A 23051-nucleotide genomic window follows, 5' to 3' on the forward strand; every position below is an offset into this window, starting at 1 on the left:
ATAAGGGCTGTACCATCTTTATGAAATGAATTTATGAAGCTTTCCAGTGTTTTTTCAATTCCATAGGACAGTTTAAATATCATAGCAATATATTTATGTATTTAGAGACATTGAAAATATTTTAAAATCACAAAAGATTATATAGATTTACTGTATACATTTCATAAAATATAGATCAACAAAAGGAAAACAGAAAAAGAACTTAAAATTCTGCTTTGCTGATATCATTCCACAGATTAATAGTGTCCCTATTATAAAATAATAATACCTGATACATTTTTAAGAACCTAATAAATGTTACCTCTTTTTAATAATAATGGTAACAACAACAAACGACAGTTGAGCTCTGTTTTATGACAAAAAAAATAGTCTCTGAACTCAGAGTTACAAACCTAGATTTTTTTTTTTTTTTTTTTGGCTGTGCTGCACGGCTTGCGGGATCTTAGTTCCCGACCAGGGATTGAACCCAGGCCCAAGGCAGTGAAAGTGCCGAGTCCTAACCACTGGACCACCAGGGAATTCCCAGGAAGCCTAGATTCTAATTCATGTTTTTGGTCTTAATTTTTGTGGACCTTTGTCTTCAGTACTAGAATAGACATATAAAGTCCTTACTGGTTCTAAATTTGCTTGTTTTGTTTCATATAAAAATAATCTCACTCTTTATTTGCAGTTTGCCACCAGTTACCACTTATTATATCCTGCTGCCATCCCTGCGTGTCTCCTTTTTGTCTCATGCCACCATGCCCTACCTTCCTCGATCTCTTGTATCCCTTCTGCCTGAACTCCTGTCGGCCCTTCTGGACGCTTTTCACTCTGTCTGCTGACGGTTGAGGCTCAGGGGTGGTGTCCAGACTGGTGTCATGTGGTTCAAGGGTAAAAGTAGGTAAAACAGTAAGACTAAACCATGGGTAGTCCAGCATGAGTTAATGCAGTACTGTGAAGGTAATCAAATATAAAATAATTTTCAGAGATACTCAAATTTTTAAATTCAGAGAAGGAAAGTTGGTATCATATTTTTTTGATAGTCATAAAAGTAGTTCAGAATTAAAAATAACATTTGTATAGGATTTTAAGAGGGGTGGAATAGGGAGGGTGGGAGGGAGATGCAAGAGAGAGGAGATACGGGGATATATGTATATGTATAGCTGATTCACTTTGTTATAAAGCAGAAACTAACACAACAGTGTAAAGCAATTATACTCCAATAAAGAAGTTAAAAATAAAATAAAATAATAAAAGATGAGAAAATATGAAAAAAAATGTGCTTTCTTCTATTTAATCTCATTTATTCCTGACAAAAATTCTGTGAATCCTTTCTATTTTATAAATGAGGAAACAGACAGGAAGATCACATGATTTGTTTAAGGTCACTTATCTGATAGGTAGCAAATCTAGACATCAAGCCCAATTCTTGTCTTATGTGTAATACCATAGTTCTTTAATTAACTGCATATTCTTGTAAATGAAGAAAATATTTTACACATTTAGACATTTTTCAATTTATGTAGTTCTTTTAAATGAGACATTTGAAGATACACCTATAACTATGATTTGAAATGTGAATGTTGTTTTGGGGATAATGTTAATAGTACATTGTTGACTCTTTAAAATACAGTAACTTGAAAAAAGTAAAGTCTAAGGACTCTTTTGAATTTTGGAAAAAGAATGACAAATAAATATCACTCAACTTCAATGTAAGAATACTAGTCCAGGTTAAAGACTACAATTTTGCAGTGCCTTTGAGTGCTAGCAGGTGGCGTGAGTGCACTGCACAGCTGTTTCTGCAGTATTTATGAGCTTCTGGCATAAGACTGTATAATTTGTGACCATTAAAATATTAATGTGAACAATGAGTTTTGAAACAGTTGTCACAGTAATGATCAGCATTGCTGCCACATGTTTTTGACTGCTTCTTACATAAAAAACTAGAACACAGATTTTTTAAATGGTAAATTTTTAAATGTATTGTTAAACATCATGATTTTATTGAAAGAGTTTTAAAAGGGAAAATCACTACCTGCTCAGTATCTGAATGTAAAATCTATTTCTTTCTCTCTACTATATCTGCATGCATGCAGATATACATATATTTTCATAATTATAATCATAATGTAGGTACATTTTATGATTTTCTTATAGGTAATTCTCCATATTGCTAACAATCAGAATCATCATAAAACTGCTTATTTTATCCATCAAGCTAATAACCTGTTGTTGACATAAATTCTTTTCAGGGGACTGTGGTAATTTCACATTGCCTGCAACATATGACCGTTCTGTGGGATTGATATTTAATAGTCAGTGTTCTTACTAATGTTCTTTGAGTGCATTTATATTTATTTTTTTATTTCCTATTTTTTCTATCCAAATAAAAAAATTCACTGTGCTTAAAAAAGAAACAACATATCTTCCCTTTTTTAAATTTATGTATTCATTCAGCCAGTATGTTGCATGCTTTTTAGGTGCTAGGTCATTGCCAGGAACAAGACAGTTATTGTTCTTACTCTCAAGGGTTTGCAGTCTAGTGGGAAAATAAATAAGCTCTTATGCTATGGTTGTCTTGAGTGAAATGCAGGGTTATTGAAGCTAGAGGGAAGAAATAGGTGGGATTTCAAAATCTTATTTAGCCTTTTCATACAGTTCTGATTTTTGCTTATTCTTAATGCTCTCCATGGAAAACTAGTCTGTTGTTTACCTTATTTACCTGTATTGTAGTCTCTAACCTTTTTTCCTGGATCAAACCTATTCATCTCTAGATAATACTTTCAGCCCAAGCCATAATTCTCTGCAAATTAAAAAGTATGTTCATTTATTCCAGCATTTTCCAAAATATGTTTTAAGGAAGACTAATTTCATGAATTGTGCCTGGAAAAGTGGAATCTGAGGTTAAATAAATTTTGGAATTATTACATAACAATGCTGCGTCTTGAAATTCAGCATGCTCTTTAACATGTTGCCTCCTCTAAGAAATCCTGCTGTGAAGAACCCAGTTTAACTCAACATTTCCTAAATGGACTCAATAGAAACAGCATTTTTAAAGAAATCATTCTTGTTAGCTGCCTCTGGGGCTAGTATTAACATTTTGAGAAATGTTGAGCTGAATTATTTCAAATGTTTTGACCCTTCATGGATGCTGTATTCTGGCTTCCATGAGACATCTGTAGCTTTTAAAATAATTGCCCCTGGGACTTTGCTGGTGGCACAGTGGTTAAGAGTCTGCCTGCAAATGCAGGGGACATGGGTTTGATCCCTGGACAGGGAAGATCCCATATGCGCAGAGCAACTAAGCCCATGCTCCACCACTACTGAGCCTGTGCTCTAGAGCCCGCGAGCCACAACTACTGAGCCTGCATGCCACAACTACTGAGCCTGCATGCCACAACTTCTGAAGCGCGTGCGCCTAGAGCCTGTGCTCCACGACAAGAGAAGCCACCACAATGCGAAGCCTGCGCACTGCAACGAAGAGTAGCTCCCGCTCGCTGCCACTGGAGAAAGCCCGCATGCAGCAACGAAGACCCAGTGCAGCCAAGAATAAAATAAAATAAAATGAAAGCCCCTAAACTGTTGCAGTGATACGGGTCTCATAATTGCATGGTAGAAATTCTTAAAGCCCCTATGTTTCATCCATTTATTTTTATAAACAGCTTTACTGACATTAATTGAGTTGAATTCTACTAGTTAGTAATACTCATAAGCACTGTAATTTCATTTATTTAAGAGACATGTCATTGGTTCTTTTAGGAAAGGTACTAATGCCCAGAACTTTCAAAGAACTCTAAACACTTTGCTCCCGCTATTTTTTTTTTTCCATGAGTAAGATCAGGCTTCATGATACTTGTGAATTACTAATTCTGTAAAGGAAGGAGTTTGAAAAAGTTTCCTTTGGTTTCTTTTTTAATGTTGGTATAAATAATTTTGCCACTGTTTTCTCATTATACAAAGTATATAAAGTAATTAAAAAATTTTTTTCTTGTATTTTTAAGGTTAAACTTTCCAGTTTGAATTTAGATGATCACGCAAAGAAGAAACTTATTAAACTTGTAGGAGATCGATACTGCAAGAGCACAGATGTGCTTACCATCAAGACAGATAGGTAAAGGAAGAAAAGTTCAGCAGATCTGTCACATGTGTTGCTTTATTGTCCTCCAGTCCCCTGGTAGTCCTTGTGTTAACCTGTTAGGTCAGAGAAGTTGTCTCATTCATATTTTTAATATCCTCACACTAGCCCCCTGTTGCTGTGATCTTATGTGCATGGAGAGGCTTGCCTAGCTGAGTTAAATTGTTATTTTTAATATATTTGTGTATGTAAAACTCAGGGAAGATGTTAGATGGAAACGAAAGAATGACTTGCCAGTGAGTAATACTTAAACAGGTTTCTGCAAAGTCAAAGTATAGAAATCTTATATTTCAAAATCAAAATTATTAAATTAAATATGGAAATTAATTTATCAAGGCATTTTTGTAAATAAGCAGAATTTCAGTGCTAGCATAGAAGTTTGTAAAAGCAGTATTATATCTATTGTATATGAATTTATAAATTAGGTCATTTGAGGTAAAGAAAGGCTATTGGTATGTTTTTGCTAAATGGTTATTTTATTTCTAGAATTATTCTTTGGTTGTTTCTAAATTATGTCAAAATATAAAGAAAAACAAGTGGGCAGATATCCTCTCTCCCTCCTTATCCTAATTTCAAAGCATTTGGAGGTGTCAATATCAATTAGGTTTTATGTTTTGCTTCTTAGTGGTATAAAGAAGTAGCATGACATACATACAGAGATGGCAACAGTGTGGAGGTGGGAAAAGCTTGGGAACCATGATTTTAGATTATTACCATATAGGAGAAATAAATTTGAAATTTATGAATAATATCTTTTTGCTAGCTTTAGCTTTAGAGAATGTAAAATAATGCTGTGTTTTTAGTTTGTGCAATTTTTTAAAATACTTTTAAAATGTTATTGTTAGAAATTCTGTGAGTTTCTGACAATGTTTTTTTTGCTAAGTTTATAAGTGTCTGTGTGTGTGTGTGTGTGTGTGTGTATGTTTTATGGTAACAACTTTGTAGAATAGAGGACTATTAAACCTAAGTACAGAATAAACAGTCCAGTTAAAGTCAATTGTCATATGATAATTTTATATTTAAAGAAATTAGAAGTAATTATCTCCTTTTCTATATTATTTTATTAGCCTAAAAGTTAATGCCAGCTCTTATTTATGTAGAAATTTTATCTAATATTAGGTCATTAGTTTCATTTTAAATATGATAGCAAAAAAAATATAGCATTGTGTAGTGTAGCTCATTTTTAAAAGGATCAGCTCTGGGGAAATCAGGGTGAACATTTAGATTAGCATCAGTCTGTCTGTATTCTTTAAATGAACTCAGCAGGTATGTTCACACCATCGCAGACTCTTAGCCCTGAGGTCGTGAAGGACACTTGGATTGGACACATTCATATTAAAAACAGTGTAAAGCTATTATCAGATATAAGTAACTTTGTTAGTGATGAAAGCAAAGATATCCTCTAAATAAAAGTAAAAATAACATCGGTGTTCAATATCCTCAAGTCATAAACTACATAGATCATTTTTATTCCAAGAACAGAATTTTCCTAAGTCAGATAGGGAATTCCTGAATATAAGTTATCCTTTGTATTTAGTATTTGTATACTTTGCAAATTTTTCCATGTACTGAATTTTTAGAATTTTGACTTCCTCCCTCTCTCTGTCTTTTAAAGGTGCCCCTTAAAGAGACAGAATTATGATTATGCAATGTATCTACTAACAGTTTTATACCATGAGTCTTGGGTAAGTGATTGTGTATGAATGTTTAATAACTTTGTCGTTGTAATTCGGATATGTTAACCTTTCAAAACAGTCTGTGTAGCCAGCACTCAGATGAGTGTTTAATGAACCACTATTTAAGCTAAGGACATGTGAAATGTTATAGAATAACTCCTACTGACATTGAAAGCGAGGATCTTGAAATAGATAATTTAGTCCATCTGAGGACCTTCAGAAATCAGATGACTAAAATGCCTTTAAAGTTCAGAGTTTCTGACTTAGGCTAAAAAATTCAGAATTTTTTACTTTTTGTTTGTTTGTTTGTATGACTTTAGGTGAGAGTTGTCAATGTTATGGAAGGGAGATCATCATCTATATTACTTGAACTATATAATTCATCCTGTTATTCAAAAAAACTATAGAACAAAGCTCCCAAACTTTGTAGAAAGTTACTTTAAATGTTTATTAAAATCTTAGTTATCAAATAGCCTTTCATGTGAACATTTCACTGGTATACATTAGAGACAATTAAGGGCAATTAATTATTTAAATAGTATAAAAACAGTCTTGTGTCTGACTGAATTTATTGAGTTTTAGTATAAGTATACACATTTATGAGGAATTTTTTACTGTGAATGAGCATCAACTCATTTAAAGTTGATAACTAATATGTTTTGGTAACTCACAGTTTTATATAATATTTTTTAAAATGAAAATAATTTTAGATATGCACACAAATTAAAATTTTTGAAGCTTGCCCAACATAGACATGGGACTTAATAGCATTTCATGTTGGGAACATTTGAAGGAATGGGGTAGCTGGAGAAAGGGTCACTCTCTTTAGGTGCTCAAAGGACTTCATATGAAAGAAGAGTTAGATTTGTTTTTCATGACTTTTAAGGGTACAACAAAATAGAAGCAATAGTGAGACAGATTTATTTACTGAATAAAATCTCTCTACAAGATTCATCTAAAGATGGAGTGGGCTGCTTTAATAGGTAGAAGATGTTCCATCCATTGGCTACTTAGTGGGGATATGACAAAAGGAACGTACTCTTTGGATGTTAGTTAGTTGCATTAGATGATCTTTGGAACTCCTTTCATCCCTAAGAAATTCTGTGAACACATACAGCTGTTCTTACAGATTTCATTGATGTTAATAATAAAATAGTTGTAGCACAAGGGGATGAGTGGAAAATTTTAAAAAAAATAAAACTTTGTTGCGAGGTTAGTAAAGAACAGAAAGTAGCTGGTACCTCTTCCCTGCTTTTGAGGTATTCTAATTATCATAATTCATCCCGATTTTCTAGTTCCTAGCTTCAGGAGCAACATCATAATAGCAGTTAATCTCTTTCCTGTCAACTGGTTTTATAAATGCCTTTGGCTTGAGGTCATTAAGTTCCCTTTTGTACCAGCAACATGGCTGAATTAGCTTCAGCTCCATGGCTGCTGCTTAAAGAGTTAATACCAAACAATAAAAGCCAACCAGTTTTGAGTCTCTTTATTTTGCCAGCAGCCTGTAAAATGAATTTGCCCCAAAGGAAATGACAGGCATAAATAAATTCAGTGAAAGTTGACTTACTGGATTCTTTCTTTGGTTCCATGACATAAAATCCAAACAAGTTTGTATTCTGGATTCATGCAAGAAGTCTTTGATCTTAATGCTAATTACTTTGATGCCAGAGTAAGTAGCCACATACAACTGTCTTAAACATAATTAAATAATTCCTATATTAAACTTGGCTCTTGATCCTTTCTAAACAAGTACCATCAGTGCAGAAGCTTTAAGAGAATGCAGATGAGCCGTGAAATTTTGCAGAGCTGGTGGAACAGAATTTTTATTGAATTGAAACTCTTTTTTCCTTCACCAGCATGGAATTCATACTTGAAATTGATGTTACCACCTGGTATTTAATCAAATATGTAAAGAGCCCCTTTTAATTCATTCCTTTATTTTTAAGGCTAGTTTCAGAGCATTTAATACCTAAAAGCTAAACTCTGGAGGTTACCTCTAAGTAGCATTGAGAGAAAGTAGTTGGTAGTTTTATGTAACATAATACTGAAACTTCTCTGAAAAAGTATGCGTTTAGACCAGTATAAGAAAGTTACTGTTGTGTGCTATTCAAAACAGTTCAATTATGTAGAATTATTAAAGTAGAAGTTGTTGACTTCTAAAACAATAAAATGGGTTTATTCAGGAACAGCAAAGAATTGCTCTTTGGGACATGCAATTTATGGTGAACTGTAGGTAAGTCCAGAGAACAAAGAAAAGGGAGCCTGCTTTTATAGGGAAAAGGAAGGAGTTGGGAGGGGCTGCTCTAAATGAAAGTTCAAGGGAGGAAAGTAGGAGTTTAGGGTGGTGATGACTTCATTTATGGAGCTGAGCTGTTTCTCATTGCCTGGGCTGTTGCTGAGCAAGGAGAAATTCTTCCTTTGGGATTGTAAAGTAGTTGCACTTTCTGTTTGAGAGTGCAGGGTGTCCTTCTTCCAATGGGGCAGGTAAGTGAAGGTCAATGGGTGCAAATAATGGAGTGTGAGAATGCATGAGAGCTCCCTCTACAGGCCATTCCCAACTCTAACTTTAATTGAGGTTTTCTTTATTAATTTTCATATTCAAAAGGCATAGACTTCACAAAGCATAGACTTCAGGCATAGAGTCTTAGTAATGCTTCACAGAATGATTATTGCAGTGCTAAGAGGGTACTGAGAAGCAGATATACATTAAACCATTTATTCGTCAGCTGTTCAGAGAAGCAAAGAGATGTGTAGAAATTTGGTTTAATATTTCAGTATTACACAATGTTAGCATAGAAGTGAATTAGGTTTTAATCTTTGGAACCATTCAGATTTGGATTTGAATCCCACTACTTGTTACCTGTGTAACCTTGGCCATCCATTTAATGTCAGGCTCAGATTTCTTCTAAGGGCTTTTGGATAGATCAGGGAGAATTTATGTGAAATGTCTGGTGTATAGTGGGTGCTCATTAAATGGTGGCTATTAACGTTGTTAACTACTAAAATGAAGAAAGATTTATCTTAGAATTTCAAATTCATTTATTTTCACTTTCTGTGTATAGCTCACATTTAACTTGACAAAAGACTTTATACAGATCAAGTCAGCTCTGTGCCCTGTTGTATTTGAATTTCTACAACATGTATCTGACTCACATTCTGACACAACTGATAATAAATGTTAACTTTGTTGCATGTTGTTCTTTAAACCTTCCACAAGTGATTTGGTTAAGAGATGATTGAATGAAGCATTTTACAAAGTGACTTGCACAAAAGATAGACTAAAACACAGACAGTGGTGGGGGAAAGAAAATAAACACTTGCTTTAGAAAATGTAGAGATCTGAAATCAGATTCAAAGGGTTCTTGGGTGATTTTGATATTTAATTACTAATGGTTGCTTTTTAAAATTTGAATTTTTTGGCTGTCTAATTTGGACTTCATGATAGTCTTGTTGCCAGTCAGAAATATATCTAGGTTTGTATTAAGGTGGTTCTGAAAAGTCATGTAACAAAATGGATAAAAGGTATAATTTTGTACTCAGAGTTTTTTTTTTTTTTTTTTTTTTTGCGGTACGCGGGCCTCTCACTGTTGTGGCCTCTCCCATTGCGGAGCACAGGCTCCGGACGCGCAGGCTCAGCGGCCATGGCTCACGGGCCCAGCCGCTCCGCGGCATGTGGGATCCTCCCGGACCGGGGCACGAACCCGTGTCTCCTGCATCGGCAGGCGGACTCTCAACCACTGCGCCACCAGGGAAGCCCCAGAGTTTATTTTTAAAGGGGACCTTATTGCAAGTATTTCTGATAAAAATGATGAATCCTTTTGCAGAGCCATAATTGCCATTTAGTCTAGTGGTTTATGAGTTCATAGTGATCTTTTGTGTGTGCTCACATACACATAGATTTCCAGGTTATATCAGAGAATGCTTGAATGACATTTATTGTTTTGTCTTCTTAGCATTCATCAATGATTTTGTTCTTGTTTACAAGGTACAGTGATAGGTATCGTTCGGATTATCAAAATGAATGAGCCTCTGTTTTAGGTACCTTTATTCCTAGAGGGATTCGGTGGTTATAGTCTGTTTCACTAGGTAAGGGAGGTTGGAACATAGTGCTGTGAGAGGTGCATACAAGGATTAATTTTCCCTTGAAGCATCATGGAAATGGTGACTGGTTTTGGAAGATGAGTAGGAGTGTGCAGTAGGTGAAGGACTCTAGGCCTGGTGGGTTTAGAGAGCAGGGAGAAGTTTGGTGTGGCCAGGGTACACGACCAACAGGGCAGAGGTAGGAGATGAGACTGAAAAATAATTCAGAGCCAGGCTGTGAACAGGTAGTAGAGCTTATTTACAGAGTTTATTTATTATTTATTTACAGATTTGTATCCAGAGGGCAATATTGAACTGATGTAGTAGCATTTTACTAGGTGTGTGAAAAGGCACCTCTTTCAGTGTTTTAGTGTTTATGAAAGAGTAAACCATTCTCATGGCAAATATTAAATGTGCTTTCATTAAAATGAACTGTTTATTGATTGATGAGCAAATGTTTACTGGTTGCCTCTTATTTGCTTGGTGTTGTTGGATATGGAGATTAATACCTAAGGAGAAAACACTGTCTCTTCTATTGAGCAACACTAGTAGAAGCAAGTTGGTTTAGTAATAAATATTATAAAAAAAAGTTATAAAGGTTATATAATTTACTATTTAATTTTTTATTTTTCTCTACTTATTTATTTCTTGTATATCCTTCAAGGCTTTGATACCCACTTGAACCTCTTTTTTTTTAACTGAGATATTAATTGACATGTAATATCTTATTTTCAGGTATACAACATAATGATTTTGTGTGTGTGTGTGTGTGTGTGTGTGTATATATATAAAACACAAAATGACCACCACAATATGTCAGCTTAACATCCATTACCACACAAAGTTAATAAAAATTCTTTTCCTGTGATGACAACTTTTAAGATTTACTCTCTTAGCAACTTTCAAGTATACAATACAGCATTCTTGACTGTAGTCACCAGGCTGTACATTATATCCCCGTGACTTACTCATTTTATAACTGGAAGTTTGTACCTTTTGATCACATTCACCCATTTTTGCCCACCTCCCACCCCCAGCCTCTGGCAACCACCAATTGTTCTCTTCTTCTGTGAGTTCAGGGTTTTTTTGTTTCTTTTTTGTTCTTTCAGATTCCACACATAAGTGAGATCATAACAGTGTTTGTCTTTCTCTGTCTGACTTATTTCACTTAGCATAATGCCCTCAGGGTTCATCCCTGTTGTCGCAAATGGCAGAATTTCCTTCTTTTTATGGCTGGATGATATTCCATTGCATATATATGCACCACTTACTCTTTATCCATTCATCCATTCATGGACACTTCGGTTGTTTCCATGTCTTGGCTATTATAAATAATGCTTCTGTGAACATGGGGGTATAGATATCTTTTTTTTTTTTTTTTTTTTTTTTTTTTTTGCTGCTGTGGCCTCTCCCGTCGCGGAGCACAGGATCCGGACGCGCAGGCCCAGTGGCCATGGCTCACGGGCCCAGCCGCTCCGCGGCATGTGGGATCCTCCCAGACCAGGGCGCGAACCGGGTTCCCCTGCATCAGCAGGCGGACGCGCAACCACTGCGCCACCAGGGAAGCCCCTAGATATCTTTTTTGAGTTAGAGTTTTCATTTCCTTCAGATAAATACCCAGAAGTGGAATTGCTAGATCATATGATAGCTCCATTTTTAAGTTTTTTGAGGAACCTCCGTACTGTTTTCCATGGTGGCTGCACCACTTTGCATTCCCACCAACAGTGCACAAAGGTTCTCTTTCCACATCCTCACCAACACTTGTTATTTCTTGTCTTTTTGGTAATGGCCATTCTAATGGGTGTGAGGCGGTATCGTTGTGGTTTTGATTTGCATTTGCCTGATGATTAGTGATGTTAAGCACCTTTTCAGGTGCCTTTTGGCCATCTGAATGTCTTTCTTGAAAAAATGTCTATTCAGATCCTCTGCCCATTTTTTAATCAGGTTGTTTGTTTGTTTGTTTGTTTTTTGCTATTGGGTTGTATGAGTTCTTTATATATTTTGGATATTAATCATTTATCAGATATATTTGAGCCTCTTATTCTTTGACTCCTACTTTGCATAGATAGCAAATTATAGCAAATTATACTGTCGTATTTTCTTGACTACAAAAGTTGCCTTAGTCCATGTTCCATGGGTTGTTTTCCCTGTATGTTTTGTCCTTTTAACTAATCTTGTAAGACTCATTAACATGCGTCTGATCTTACTGTATTTTGTTCTTCAGAATATCTGGGTCAGTGCTAGGTAACTACATGTTTAATAACATTTAATAATATTAAACTAAATGTTTAATAACAGCTCTTGAAACATTGTCTATTCTTTTGGAGATCCAAAAATGGACTTTTGAAGTAGGTTTTCAACTTAAAAAAGTGACAGAGTAACAAATAAACTCCCTTTTCATTAATATAAAATGTAGCATACTTGTTAGATGTTAGCAATAATTAGCTTACTGGTATAGCTTTTTAATGATCTATTAATAAAATTATTAATAATCAATAATCAATAATTATGCCCAAATTTTAAGAAATATCTTTGCAACAGTTTGAGATACTTAATTTTCATGCATGTATGATTTTGGGCTACATGTAGGTCAGGTTTGTTTTTCATTTGATTATGTGTTTTTTTGAAATATTTAAAGGAAAAGTGTTCTAATGCTATATTATTTTGGAAGTTCTCTACAAACATTTGCTTCTGTGAGTTTAATTCATGATGCTGATTTATATTTGACAATGTTAATATGTTAATGGAATCTATAGGATAATATTGGCTACTCCTAGCAAGATACATCACTTTAAGGTGAAATGTACTTATGCATTAACTTACATATTAACTAATTATACATAAACTAATATTAAAGTCTTCATTAAAGAAAAAAACTAGTTAAACATATTAATTGAGCTACCATGAAGAATCTGAGCATTCATGATAGACCAGTACCAGTAAAGAGTGTTTGCATGTTACCTTTCACTTGATTCCAGACAAATGGAACATCTGGTCTTTCTTTTAAAAGTGGATTTGTGGTGTTGCTTGGACAGTCAACTGTGTCTCTGTCTCTGACTTTTATTCACCTCTGTGCTGTTTCAAATGATCACCTTGGATGAATACAAAAAGGAAACCAAAAAGGGGGTGGGGGTGAAGGAAGAGTTGTTCCATTTTTTTTAAAGTGCTTTAAAATATTATGTCTTTTTTTTTTAACAACAGAAGCATTTAGCATGGCCACCCATTTTAAATTAGTACTAACTTTAAAGATCAGGAATCAAAAAATTTATGTGTTACAACCTCTTCATTATATTCACTGAAAAATTAAGACTTAGAGGAGACATCAAGCATTTTGCACAAGGACACAGTTTGTGAACCTAAGGAACTCAGACCTGAACTGCAGCTTCACAGTTTCATATGCTTTCCATGGTATCATATTACTTAGTTTTATTCAACTTTGACTTCCATGATAAAATATTAGGAAATAAAAGAGATGAAATCAAACCCAAACTTTAGCTGCTAGTTCTCAGACTTAACTATTAATTGAAAATTTATCTGTCTCCATAACCGGTTTTCAGCTGGGGCTTGCATCAGACTCTCCTGTGAAGCTTTTCTGAGCTACAGATGCTTAGAAATTTGATTCCCTGCAGAATCAAAATATCTAGAGGTGAGACCCAGACATATTTTATTCTAAAGGCTCTGTTGCTGAGCTCTTGATTGTGAATAATTTCCCTAGTCTTTGAGTATTGTTAATGAAGAAACTGATTAGAAGGTTGGTATATCTCTTTTAAGACAGTTTTTTTACATGTACCTAGTGTCAGCACTGAGGGTGTGGTATGGGAACTAGAATGAAAAATGCAAGAAAAAGGAAGGATTTGTGTATCATACATGCATAGATTTTTTTTTTTGAATTTCTTTTTTTTTTAGTATCTTTATTGGAGTACAATTGCTTTACAATGTTGTGTTAGTTTCTGCTATACAACAAAGTGAATCAGCTATATGTATACATATATCCCCATATCTCCTCCCTCTTGAGCCTCCCTCCCACCCTCCCTATCCCACCCCTCTAGGTCATCACAAAGCACCAAGCTGATCTCCCTGTGCTATGCAGCAGCTTCCCACTAGCCATCCATTTTACATTTGGTAGTGTATATATGTCAATGCTACTCTTTCATTTCGTCCCAGCTTCCCCTTCCCCCGCTGTGTCCTCAAGTCCATTCTCTACATCTGCGTCTCTATCTCTGCCCTGCCACTAGGTTAATCAGTACCGTTTTTTTTCGATTCCATACGTGTGCATTAGCATACAGTATTTGTTTTTCTCTTTCTGACTTACTTCATTCTGTATGACAGGCTCTCGGTCCATGCACCTCATTACAGATAACTCAATTTCGTTGCTTTTTATGGCTGAGTAATTTTCATTGTATATATGTGCCACATCTTCTTTATCCATTCATCTGTCAGTGGACATTTGTGAGGTGATACCTCATTATGGTTTTGATTTGCATTTCTCTAATGATTAGTGATGTTGAGCATCTTTTCATGTGTTTGTTGGCCATCTGTATGTCTTCTTTGGAGAGATGTCTACTTAGGTCTTCCACCCATTTTTGGATTGGGTTGTTTGTTTTTTTTTCATATTGAGCTGCATGAGCTGCTTGTATATTTTAGAGATTAATCCTTTGTCAGTTGCTTCATTTGCACCTATTTTCTCCCATTCTGAGGGTTGTCTTTTTGTCTTGTTTATGGTTTCCTTTGCTATGCAAAAGCTTTTAAGTTTCATTAGGTCCCATTTGTTTATTTTTGATTTTATTTCCATTACTCTAGGAGGTGGATCAAAAAGGATCTTGCTGTGATTTATGTCAAAGAGTGTTCTGCCTGTTTCCTCTAAGAGTTTTATAGTATCTGGCCTTACATTTAGGTCTTTAATCCATTTTGAGTTTATTTTTGTGTATGGTGTTAGGGAGTGTGCTAATTTCATTATTTTACACGTAGCTGTCCAGTTTTCCAAGCTCCACTTATTGAAGAGGCTGTCTTTTCTCCATTGTATATTCTTGCCTCCTTTGTAAAAGATGAGGTGACCATATGTGCATGGGTTTATCTCTGGGCTCTCTATCCTGTTCCATTGATCTATATTTCTGTTTTTGTGCCAGTACCATACTGTCATGAAGACTGTAGCTTTGTAGTATAGTCTGAAGTCAGGGAGCCTGATTCCTCCAGCTCCATTTTTCTTTCTCAAGATTGTTTTGGCTAATCGGGGTCTTTGTTGTCTCCATACAAATTGTAAAATTTTTGTTCTAGTTCTGTGAAAAATGTAGGTTGCTTTGCATAGTATAGTCATTTTCACAATGTTGATTCTTCCATTCCAAGAACACGGTATATCTTTCCATCTGTTTGTATCATCTTTGATTTCTTTTATCAGTGTCTTACTGTTTTCTGCATACAGGTCTTTTGCCTCCTTAGGTAGGTTTATTCCTAGGTATTTTATTCTTTTTGTTGCAGTGGTAAATAGGAGTGTTTCCTTGATTTATCCTTCTGATTTTTCATTGTTAGTGTATAGGAATGCCACCAGAAAACTACTAGAGCTAATCAGTGAATTTGGTAAAGAAGCAGGATACAAAATTAACGCACAGAAATCTCTTGCATTCCTATACACTAACACAGACTTTTTTTGACTTGACGTGGTAGGCAGTAGGCAGCTGTTCTTGAGTGGGTTGATGATACAGTAAAATAACACTTCTCATATCTGTTTGCCTTCAGGTAAGACTTCATTTTATATCTGATGCTCAGGAGCCTATCATATACTTAAAGGCCATTAAGAAAAATTCCCACCCAGTGGCTGAAGTCATGAACCTTGAAAGTTATACTGTTTTCTTCCCTCCCCCTCTCCCCTGATATCTAATAAGTCGCCAGGTCTTTTCAGTTTTAGCTTTTAAATATCTGTTAAAACTATTTTCTCCTTTTTATCCCTACTGCTACTATCCTGATATGGGTCTTTATCATTTTTTACCTGAATAACTATAATAGCCTTATGGATTTTCCTGTCTCATCCATCTTCCAGATTGCTGTTAAAGTAATTATTCTAAAAAGCAAGTCTGCTGTATCATATCCCTTTATAAAATCCTTCAGTGGTTCCCCATTACCTAGCATAAAATCTAAACTACTTAGTATGTCTATTCACAGCAATTTACCACCTCATTACCAGCTACTCAGGAATTGTAGGTTATGTATCCTGTACCATAATGAACATAATGTGTTCTTTCATAACTTTGCATATGCTGTTTTCTTTGCTTATAATCCCTTTTCAAATTGATCAGACTTGCAAATTCATAGGAATCCTTTAATACACCTCAGATGTAATCTGTCTCAGATGTTTCTTCCCATCCTTTTTCCCTTCTCCCTCTGTCAGTTAGCATTCCTTTTATTGCTTTTATGGTAATTGCCTGTATACATGTCTGCCCAGCTCCATTAGACTGTGAGGTCACTGAGGACAGGACTGTATTTCATTCATCTTTATATTCCCAGCTTCTAGTACAATGTCTGGCATATCAGCATTCAGTAAATTTTTTAAAAACTGATCTGATTTGAATTGAATTCCTTGACATACTCAGTTAAAAATTTAGCTTAGAGAACTAAAAGTATTGGCAGTAGCTTTTTAATCCATTATGGATATTTACTTCTTCCTATTTTTTATGATTTTCAAGTAACTTGAATTTTTTTAATTGGTAAAACTGTTTTTCCTCATCTAGCACAATGCCTTACTTGTAATCATGAGAAGTGGAATATTACTGTGATTCATGTTCTAGGCAAAGGGAGTTATAAATAAGATGGTAGAAGGTGACACATTTGTGTATTTAGTGGAACAGATACTTCTTTGCTTTCTATTAGATTGGAGTTCATTGACCACTGCATGAAGTAGCTATTGTGTTTTTCTTTGTATTGAATTCATGCTTACAAGGAGAAAAAGTTGATAGGGTCAAATTAAGTTATTCTTTTGTTCTTTTTTCCATGTTTCTATGTTCCTTGGAATACCTTCTACCACTAAGAAGCAGTATGATTTGGGGCAGATTATTTAATGGCTCTGGGCTTCAATTTCTTGATTTGTAAAACAGATAGTAATAGTACTGCCTCATAGGGTTGTTATGAAAGTTAAATTAATTAATATATGTAAGGTGCTTACTCATCCCGTGCCACTTTCCTCACCTTGGCCTTCATTCAGGCCTGAATGTCCTAAGCTCGTTCCTGCCTTCAGCCTTTATGGATGCTCTTTCCTCTACTGGGATCACAGTCTTCATCTGCCCAGCTCCTCCTCAACTCTAGGTTTCCTACTAGATTGTCAGTTCCAGGGCAAGACAGTGCCTGGGACAGTAGTTGTGTAATAAATATGTACTGAGTGAACGAATGAGTGAGTAAATAATTGAGCCAGCTGCGGAGAAAGGGAACAGGATCATGTGGAATGGAAGGTTCCTTCCTCTAGGGCTGTAGTCAGAGCAGGTTCTCTCATGGTAGGCAGGGAAGAAAAGAGACTGTATATAAGTATATTTATTATATACATACATAAGTTAAATGGTGAAATTGTAAATGTTTAATAGTTAAGTTATTAAAATTGAAGTCTACAAACTAATCAAACTGCCTGAATGGTGATCAATTTGAGCTTACATTGGTATTTTTAATTGCCCCCCCAGTAATTTGAATATGTTATTGTTTATGCTTTAAAATTAATACATGTCAACTACACTTCACAAAAAGAAACTCTTAAACAATGGCCCACTTCAATCCTGGGTGTAATTTCAGAAGCTATAAAAATTTGGCAGTGAATTACAAGTCAGGGTACAAAATTATAAATGAAATGTAATCATAGCTGTGCTTTAAAAAAAAAACGAATTTAGAAGGACACGTAGCAAATATCAGAAGTATTGATTGATTTTCTTTTCTTCAAATGTCTCAAGTATCTGGTAATTGTTTATTGCATGACAGACATTATATGAAAAAGACCCATAGAAGCTCCAATTGATGTCATCCATCAGAAAGAATTTCCTCTTTTTTTCTCTTGGGCAGAGAGGGTCAAGGGCTTATCTTTTTAATGCAATCAGAATTGAGCTGGAGCAGGGCTGGGTTACAGTTTTTTAAGATTTAGTTCACCTTTGTCTCTTCTCAGGCATTTTGATTGGGAACTTGGTTAGTCCGCTTCCACATCTCAAAGTCTGCTTAAGAGTCACTTGTGCTCTTCAGAAGTTTTGAGCTTAACTTGTTAACTTCTAGCCCTTGCAGCAGAATGTGGAAGATGTCTTGAGAGGGAGATTGGTTGTGTGAAACAGGACTTCCTCCCTCTAGTAGGACTTTGTCTCCTAAACACTATGAGATTATAGGAGATTTGCTCTTCAGAAGCTTGATTCAGCCTCCCCAGCTTCCCATAAGTAGCCCCGGAACTAAAACCAGTCATGTTTGGGGCTCTTCAATTCCAATCTGTCATACAAGCCCTGGGTAACAGCTCAAACCTTGCTCATTTCTCTTTTCCCGAGTAGAGTCCTTCTGTGTGGGCCAAGGGCCAGTCTGATACAGAATTGGAAAATGGCCTCAGGGAAGAAAATGGCTAGGGATTTTCAGAAGGATGCTCCCCATATGCTTGCAGCCTGGATTTCACATTCATCTAGTCCTAATTGATTCTAAAACTCTCTGGTGGGACTTCCCTGGTGGTGCAGTGGTTAAGAATCCACCTGCCAATGCAGGGGACACAGGTTCGAGCCCCGGCCCGGGAAGATCCCACATGCCGTGGAGCAGCTAAGCCCATGCGTCACAACTACTGAGGCTGCGTGCCACAACTACTGAAACCCGGGTGCCTAGAGCCCATGCTCCATAACAGTAGAAGCCACCGCAATGAGAAGCCTGCACACTGCAACGAAGAGTAGCCCCCACTCGCCACAACTAGACAAAGCCTGGTGCGCAGCAATGAAGACCCAACACAACCAAAAATAAATAAATAAGTAAATAAGTAAGTAAATAAAATGAATATTTTTAAAAATTAAAAAAATAAAACTCTGGTATATTGATTACCTGACTTTTTTCCAGTTGTAGCCAAAGCAGAGGCATCCTGTGACCTGTTACATCCTATTTGAAAGTGGAAATCATAATGTAAAATTAAAAGAAAGAAATTTGGAGTTTTTTTTCCCTCAAGGATTTTATATTTATACCTCTTATATGAAAAATATTCTGAAGTGACAAACATTATATACAATGTTATTACCTTTTTATCATTACTAGAAGATGATTTTGGAATTGCTTTTTTGTTTTTCTTCATTTTCAGGATATTTTATTAAGGAGACATTTTACAAAGGTTCAGTAACAGAAACAAGTGAGGGTGCAGTTCTCAGGGGTGGTGAGAGTGGGGTGCCATCACACCGCATATCTGAAGGGGCAGGGGAGGGAGGTGCTGCAGAACCAGAGAGACAGCTGTATGGATGGGCCACCTGACAGGAACTGTGGGGCATACCCTCCATCAGGGAGAGAGTTGGGAAGGACAACCCTGACCTCACTCTCCATCATTCTCTAGGTCTCTTGCTGGTGCCTCCCATTAGCCAAACTGAACCAGGAGCCAGAATTCAAGGGGTCCCTATGAGAGGTCCATTGGGATTGCTTCTTAATATATCATTTAAACCAACAGCTCTTCCATATAGCTCTGTTCTTTCTTCACTGATAAGCCCCATTTGGATGGCAGCCATCTGTGAAAACTTATGTATTAATGACTAGAAAAGATTTCCCTCAAAAGGTAAATACAGTGATAACAATTAATCTTTATTTTTCCTGCTTGAAAACCGGAAATTCTAAAGATCTTTTTTATTGATACATGTAACATAGGACTTCAAAAAATTAGCTTTCTTTTTCTTGAGACAGGTCTTTATAAGAGGTAAATTCTCTCTGTGTATGTTTTTGTGTTTTCTACATTTGGTTAGACATAAAAAGCCTTCACCCAAAGGAGACTGCTGGAAAACTGGAGATAATTCAGTTATTTTTAAGAACGGGCTATTAACCGAGAAAATTAAATCTAATCAGTGATAACATTTATCAAGAAGACAGGAAGTAATAAGCATCATGAAAAATATTACCTTTCTATCAGTGATAAATAAAGACCTTTTGTTTCTGTGTTTTTTTAATCTACATTTGATAAATATCAGTCATATGATTTTGTGATTGGGAATAATGATGGCACAACATTTGGAACTTCTTGTGTTTATATTTACCTTTAAAGTTGCGCTTTACTGCTTGATGGTGGTAGTGGTGCCCTTGACATGGGAACGTAGATTTTGGAGGTGTGCCAGCAAGGGTTTGAATCCTACTCTTCTTTATTCTTCTTAATAAGTTGTGATATTAGTAGTAGATGGTTATTTAGTGTTTATTGTGAGCCAGGTACTCTAAGTATGTAGCTATTCCTTACTTCTTTTAATCCTCAGAACAGTTCTGGGGAGTCAGTTCTTATAGAAATGCAAGCCTATCACAGTAGTAAATGATGAAGGTAGGATTTAAACTCAGTTCTATAAAACACCAAAGCCCATGGTAAATACTGTGCCATACCCCTCCCTGTGTGACCTTGAGAGAATCACAGATATAAAGCCCTCTACCTGTAATTCTGAAATGAAAAAAGCTTTGGAAATTGCTAGTCTTTTCATAACTTATTTGATGGCAAAATGAACTCTGAATGGATGAGAAGCTATTTATAGCCTTTGTTAATCCCATTTAGTGTGAATATTCATACATGTTGCTAGAAAAGTAGTAATATATTTGATTAGGGGGTGCTGCCATAGACCTCCTCTGGAGATGTTACAAAATTTACTGTGTGCGTGCTGCATTAACTTTACAAGTTAAAATACAAAAATTCTGAAATCTGAAACATTCCCAGGTGACTGTGCCCCTCTATTTATCTTCTATAATACTTAGTTTTCTAAGTATAGAAAACTTAGATTTTTGAGTAGAGATGTCAAGATCTAACCCAGTATGTCTTAATATGAATTATGTTAAATAATTAATATATACATGTAAGTATTAAAGTACCTGGTATATAGTAAGTATTCAGTTTGGGGTATTGTTACTATTATTATCTTGGAATTGATATTTAGTTGTGCAGAGTTTGGATCCTAAAGCTAGAATATGTAGAAAACTAGAGTTTTGTTTAGCTTGTAGCTGAAGCCCAGCACTGCATTGTATCTGTACAGGATTAGTAGGAAGCCATGCCCTTCACAGAGTATAAGTGACTTTCCCTTACCAAAGACTATTTAGAACAGCAGTAAGTATAAATGTACATTATCCTGTAGTTTAGGATTTCCTAACCTTTTTCATGTCACTGCACACACAGAAAAATTCTCTACTGAGATAAATAAAGGAGGGAGGATGCTTGTGGCTGCCCCTGCTGCACCAGGCTCACGTGGCACCTGAGTGCTCAGGGAATCAATATCATGGCATACCTAGGAACACACCTCGGCAAACCAGTGTAGAATTGTATATGTCAAATATAAGAGGAAGATAAAAAATGTTGAAAATTGTTAGTGGATTTACTTTGGTTATCTCCTCTGATTAAGCATCTATTTCAAGTCAGTTAAAATCCAGAAACACCTAGGTGAAACATAATTTTTTAAACAGTTAAGTCTCTTAATTCTTGTCTTCTAACAGTTCAGAATGAGATGGAGTGACTTTTACTTAATGCTTTATAAAATGTGTTTGTTGACCTCTTAAATTAAGTTTATTTCACTTGTAAGTTAGAATTATGAAGAAACTATGACAGTGTCTTGAACATTTAAAGCATTGGCAAGAGTAGATAGGCCGGTGATATATTTAATTTCGGACTTTTTTTATTCCTTCCTCATATATTACAGTAAACATTAGGTATGGTGGGGTAATTTTGTCAGTTATTTTTTTTTAAATGTACAAATTCAGAGTTTGGCTGTTAGGAGTTATTTGCAACAGGGCTCTGGGGGCGGGACATAATAGGAAGGAAGTTATTTCATATTATCCCTGCCCCCCTGCCAAGCGAAAGCCTCCCTACCAGCTAAAAAGAGGTTGCAGAGCAGATTCTCAACCAGATAAGATGTTTCTAGAATGTAAGTTGGAGCATTGTCCTCCGCCGTAAATTCAGTATAGGGAGGTGGGGCGGACGTAGGGGAGCTGCGAGTACAGAGGCCCCACTTTGGCTCAGGAATCTGGGATCTGAGGAAACACCCTACATCAGTTTGTTTCTCTTAAAGGAAAGAGTACACAGTTTAAAGGATTAAAGGAGGGTTTCTTCTTCTTGTGGGTCTCTGTGGTGGAGGAGCTCCTTTCCTGGGCTTTAGTGATCCGAATGGGGTTTGCTGAGTCGGTGGCATCCGCGGTGGCTTGTTTGCCTTTGGTGGGGCTCCTCTTCATCCTTTGAGGGACAAATTTCTAGTGCTTTTCTCTTTTCGTGAGCTTTTGGAGCGGGAGTGGGGCTGGGAGGGTGGCATGGCTGGAGACTGTTTGCCTCCTTCTTGGTGCTCACTTGGCTCTGAGGAGGCTTGGAGCTCTGTCTGCTCAAGCTGTGGTCTGTTTCAAGAGTTTTCAGAGTTAAAATATTATTTCTGACAGCCTTACAGATCTGCCTCACTTTTAATACTTTAAAAACTTTATAATTTGGAAGGGTTTACCACCTTCAAAAGTTGTAAGTCTAGTGGATCATTCCATAATAGCCTGTGGCTCAGAATATTGTTATGTGTTAATTTGGAAAGAATGTGGCTGCTATTCAGCACTTCTCTGAACCAGGGCATATTACATATTAGCTGTGTTGCTTGATTTTTTTCACAGAGTGTTACATCTTCATTTAAATCATAAATCTGAATTATATTAATCTAAAACCTACCAGTGTTCCCTAAAATAACATGGTAATAATTTTTGTAAGAAAAAGTAAGTAGTAATGAAAATTGTTTCTATTATAGGAACAGAAAATAAAGATAATAAGATAAAATTCCAGAATATATCAAGTCATTATGACTAAAAATCACATGAACTTTATATTTTAAATTTATTGTAATAATTGGTCTTCCCTGTCATTCCCAGAGGCATGTTACAGAGATAAATACAGTTCTCCTTTCAACTCTCATATTTGGAACCTCAGAAATTTGAAATGTTTGATGTGTTAGAGTTTAGGGACTGGGAAGTTGCAGGGAGTGAGTTTTCTACATCTTTTGGGAAGCAGTATTGCT

General features: G+C 35.9%; 1 protein-coding gene across 2 annotated transcripts in view; it reads left to right on the forward strand.

The window, feature by feature from the left end:
• The window catches only part of MRPS35 (mitochondrial ribosomal protein S35), a 45546-nt gene that overhangs the window by 21143 nt on the left and 1352 nt on the right, over positions 1–23051 (forward strand). Inside the window, exons 6-7 of one of the 2 annotated variants that reach the window (XM_007109048.4) lie at positions 3984–4093; positions 5733–5802. The exons of the other annotated variant lie outside the window; for it this stretch is intronic. Of the exons in view, the coding sequence (XP_007109110.1) occupies positions 3984–4093; positions 5733–5802 (180 nt within the window). The remainder of the gene's footprint in view (positions 1–3983; positions 4094–5732; positions 5803–23051) is intronic. 2 annotated transcript variants of the gene reach the window in all.

This window comes from Physeter macrocephalus, chromosome 6 (genome assembly GCF_002837175.3).
Source record: "Physeter macrocephalus isolate SW-GA chromosome 6, ASM283717v5, whole genome shotgun sequence".
Taxonomy (NCBI): Eukaryota; Metazoa; Chordata; class Mammalia; order Artiodactyla; family Physeteridae; genus Physeter; species Physeter macrocephalus.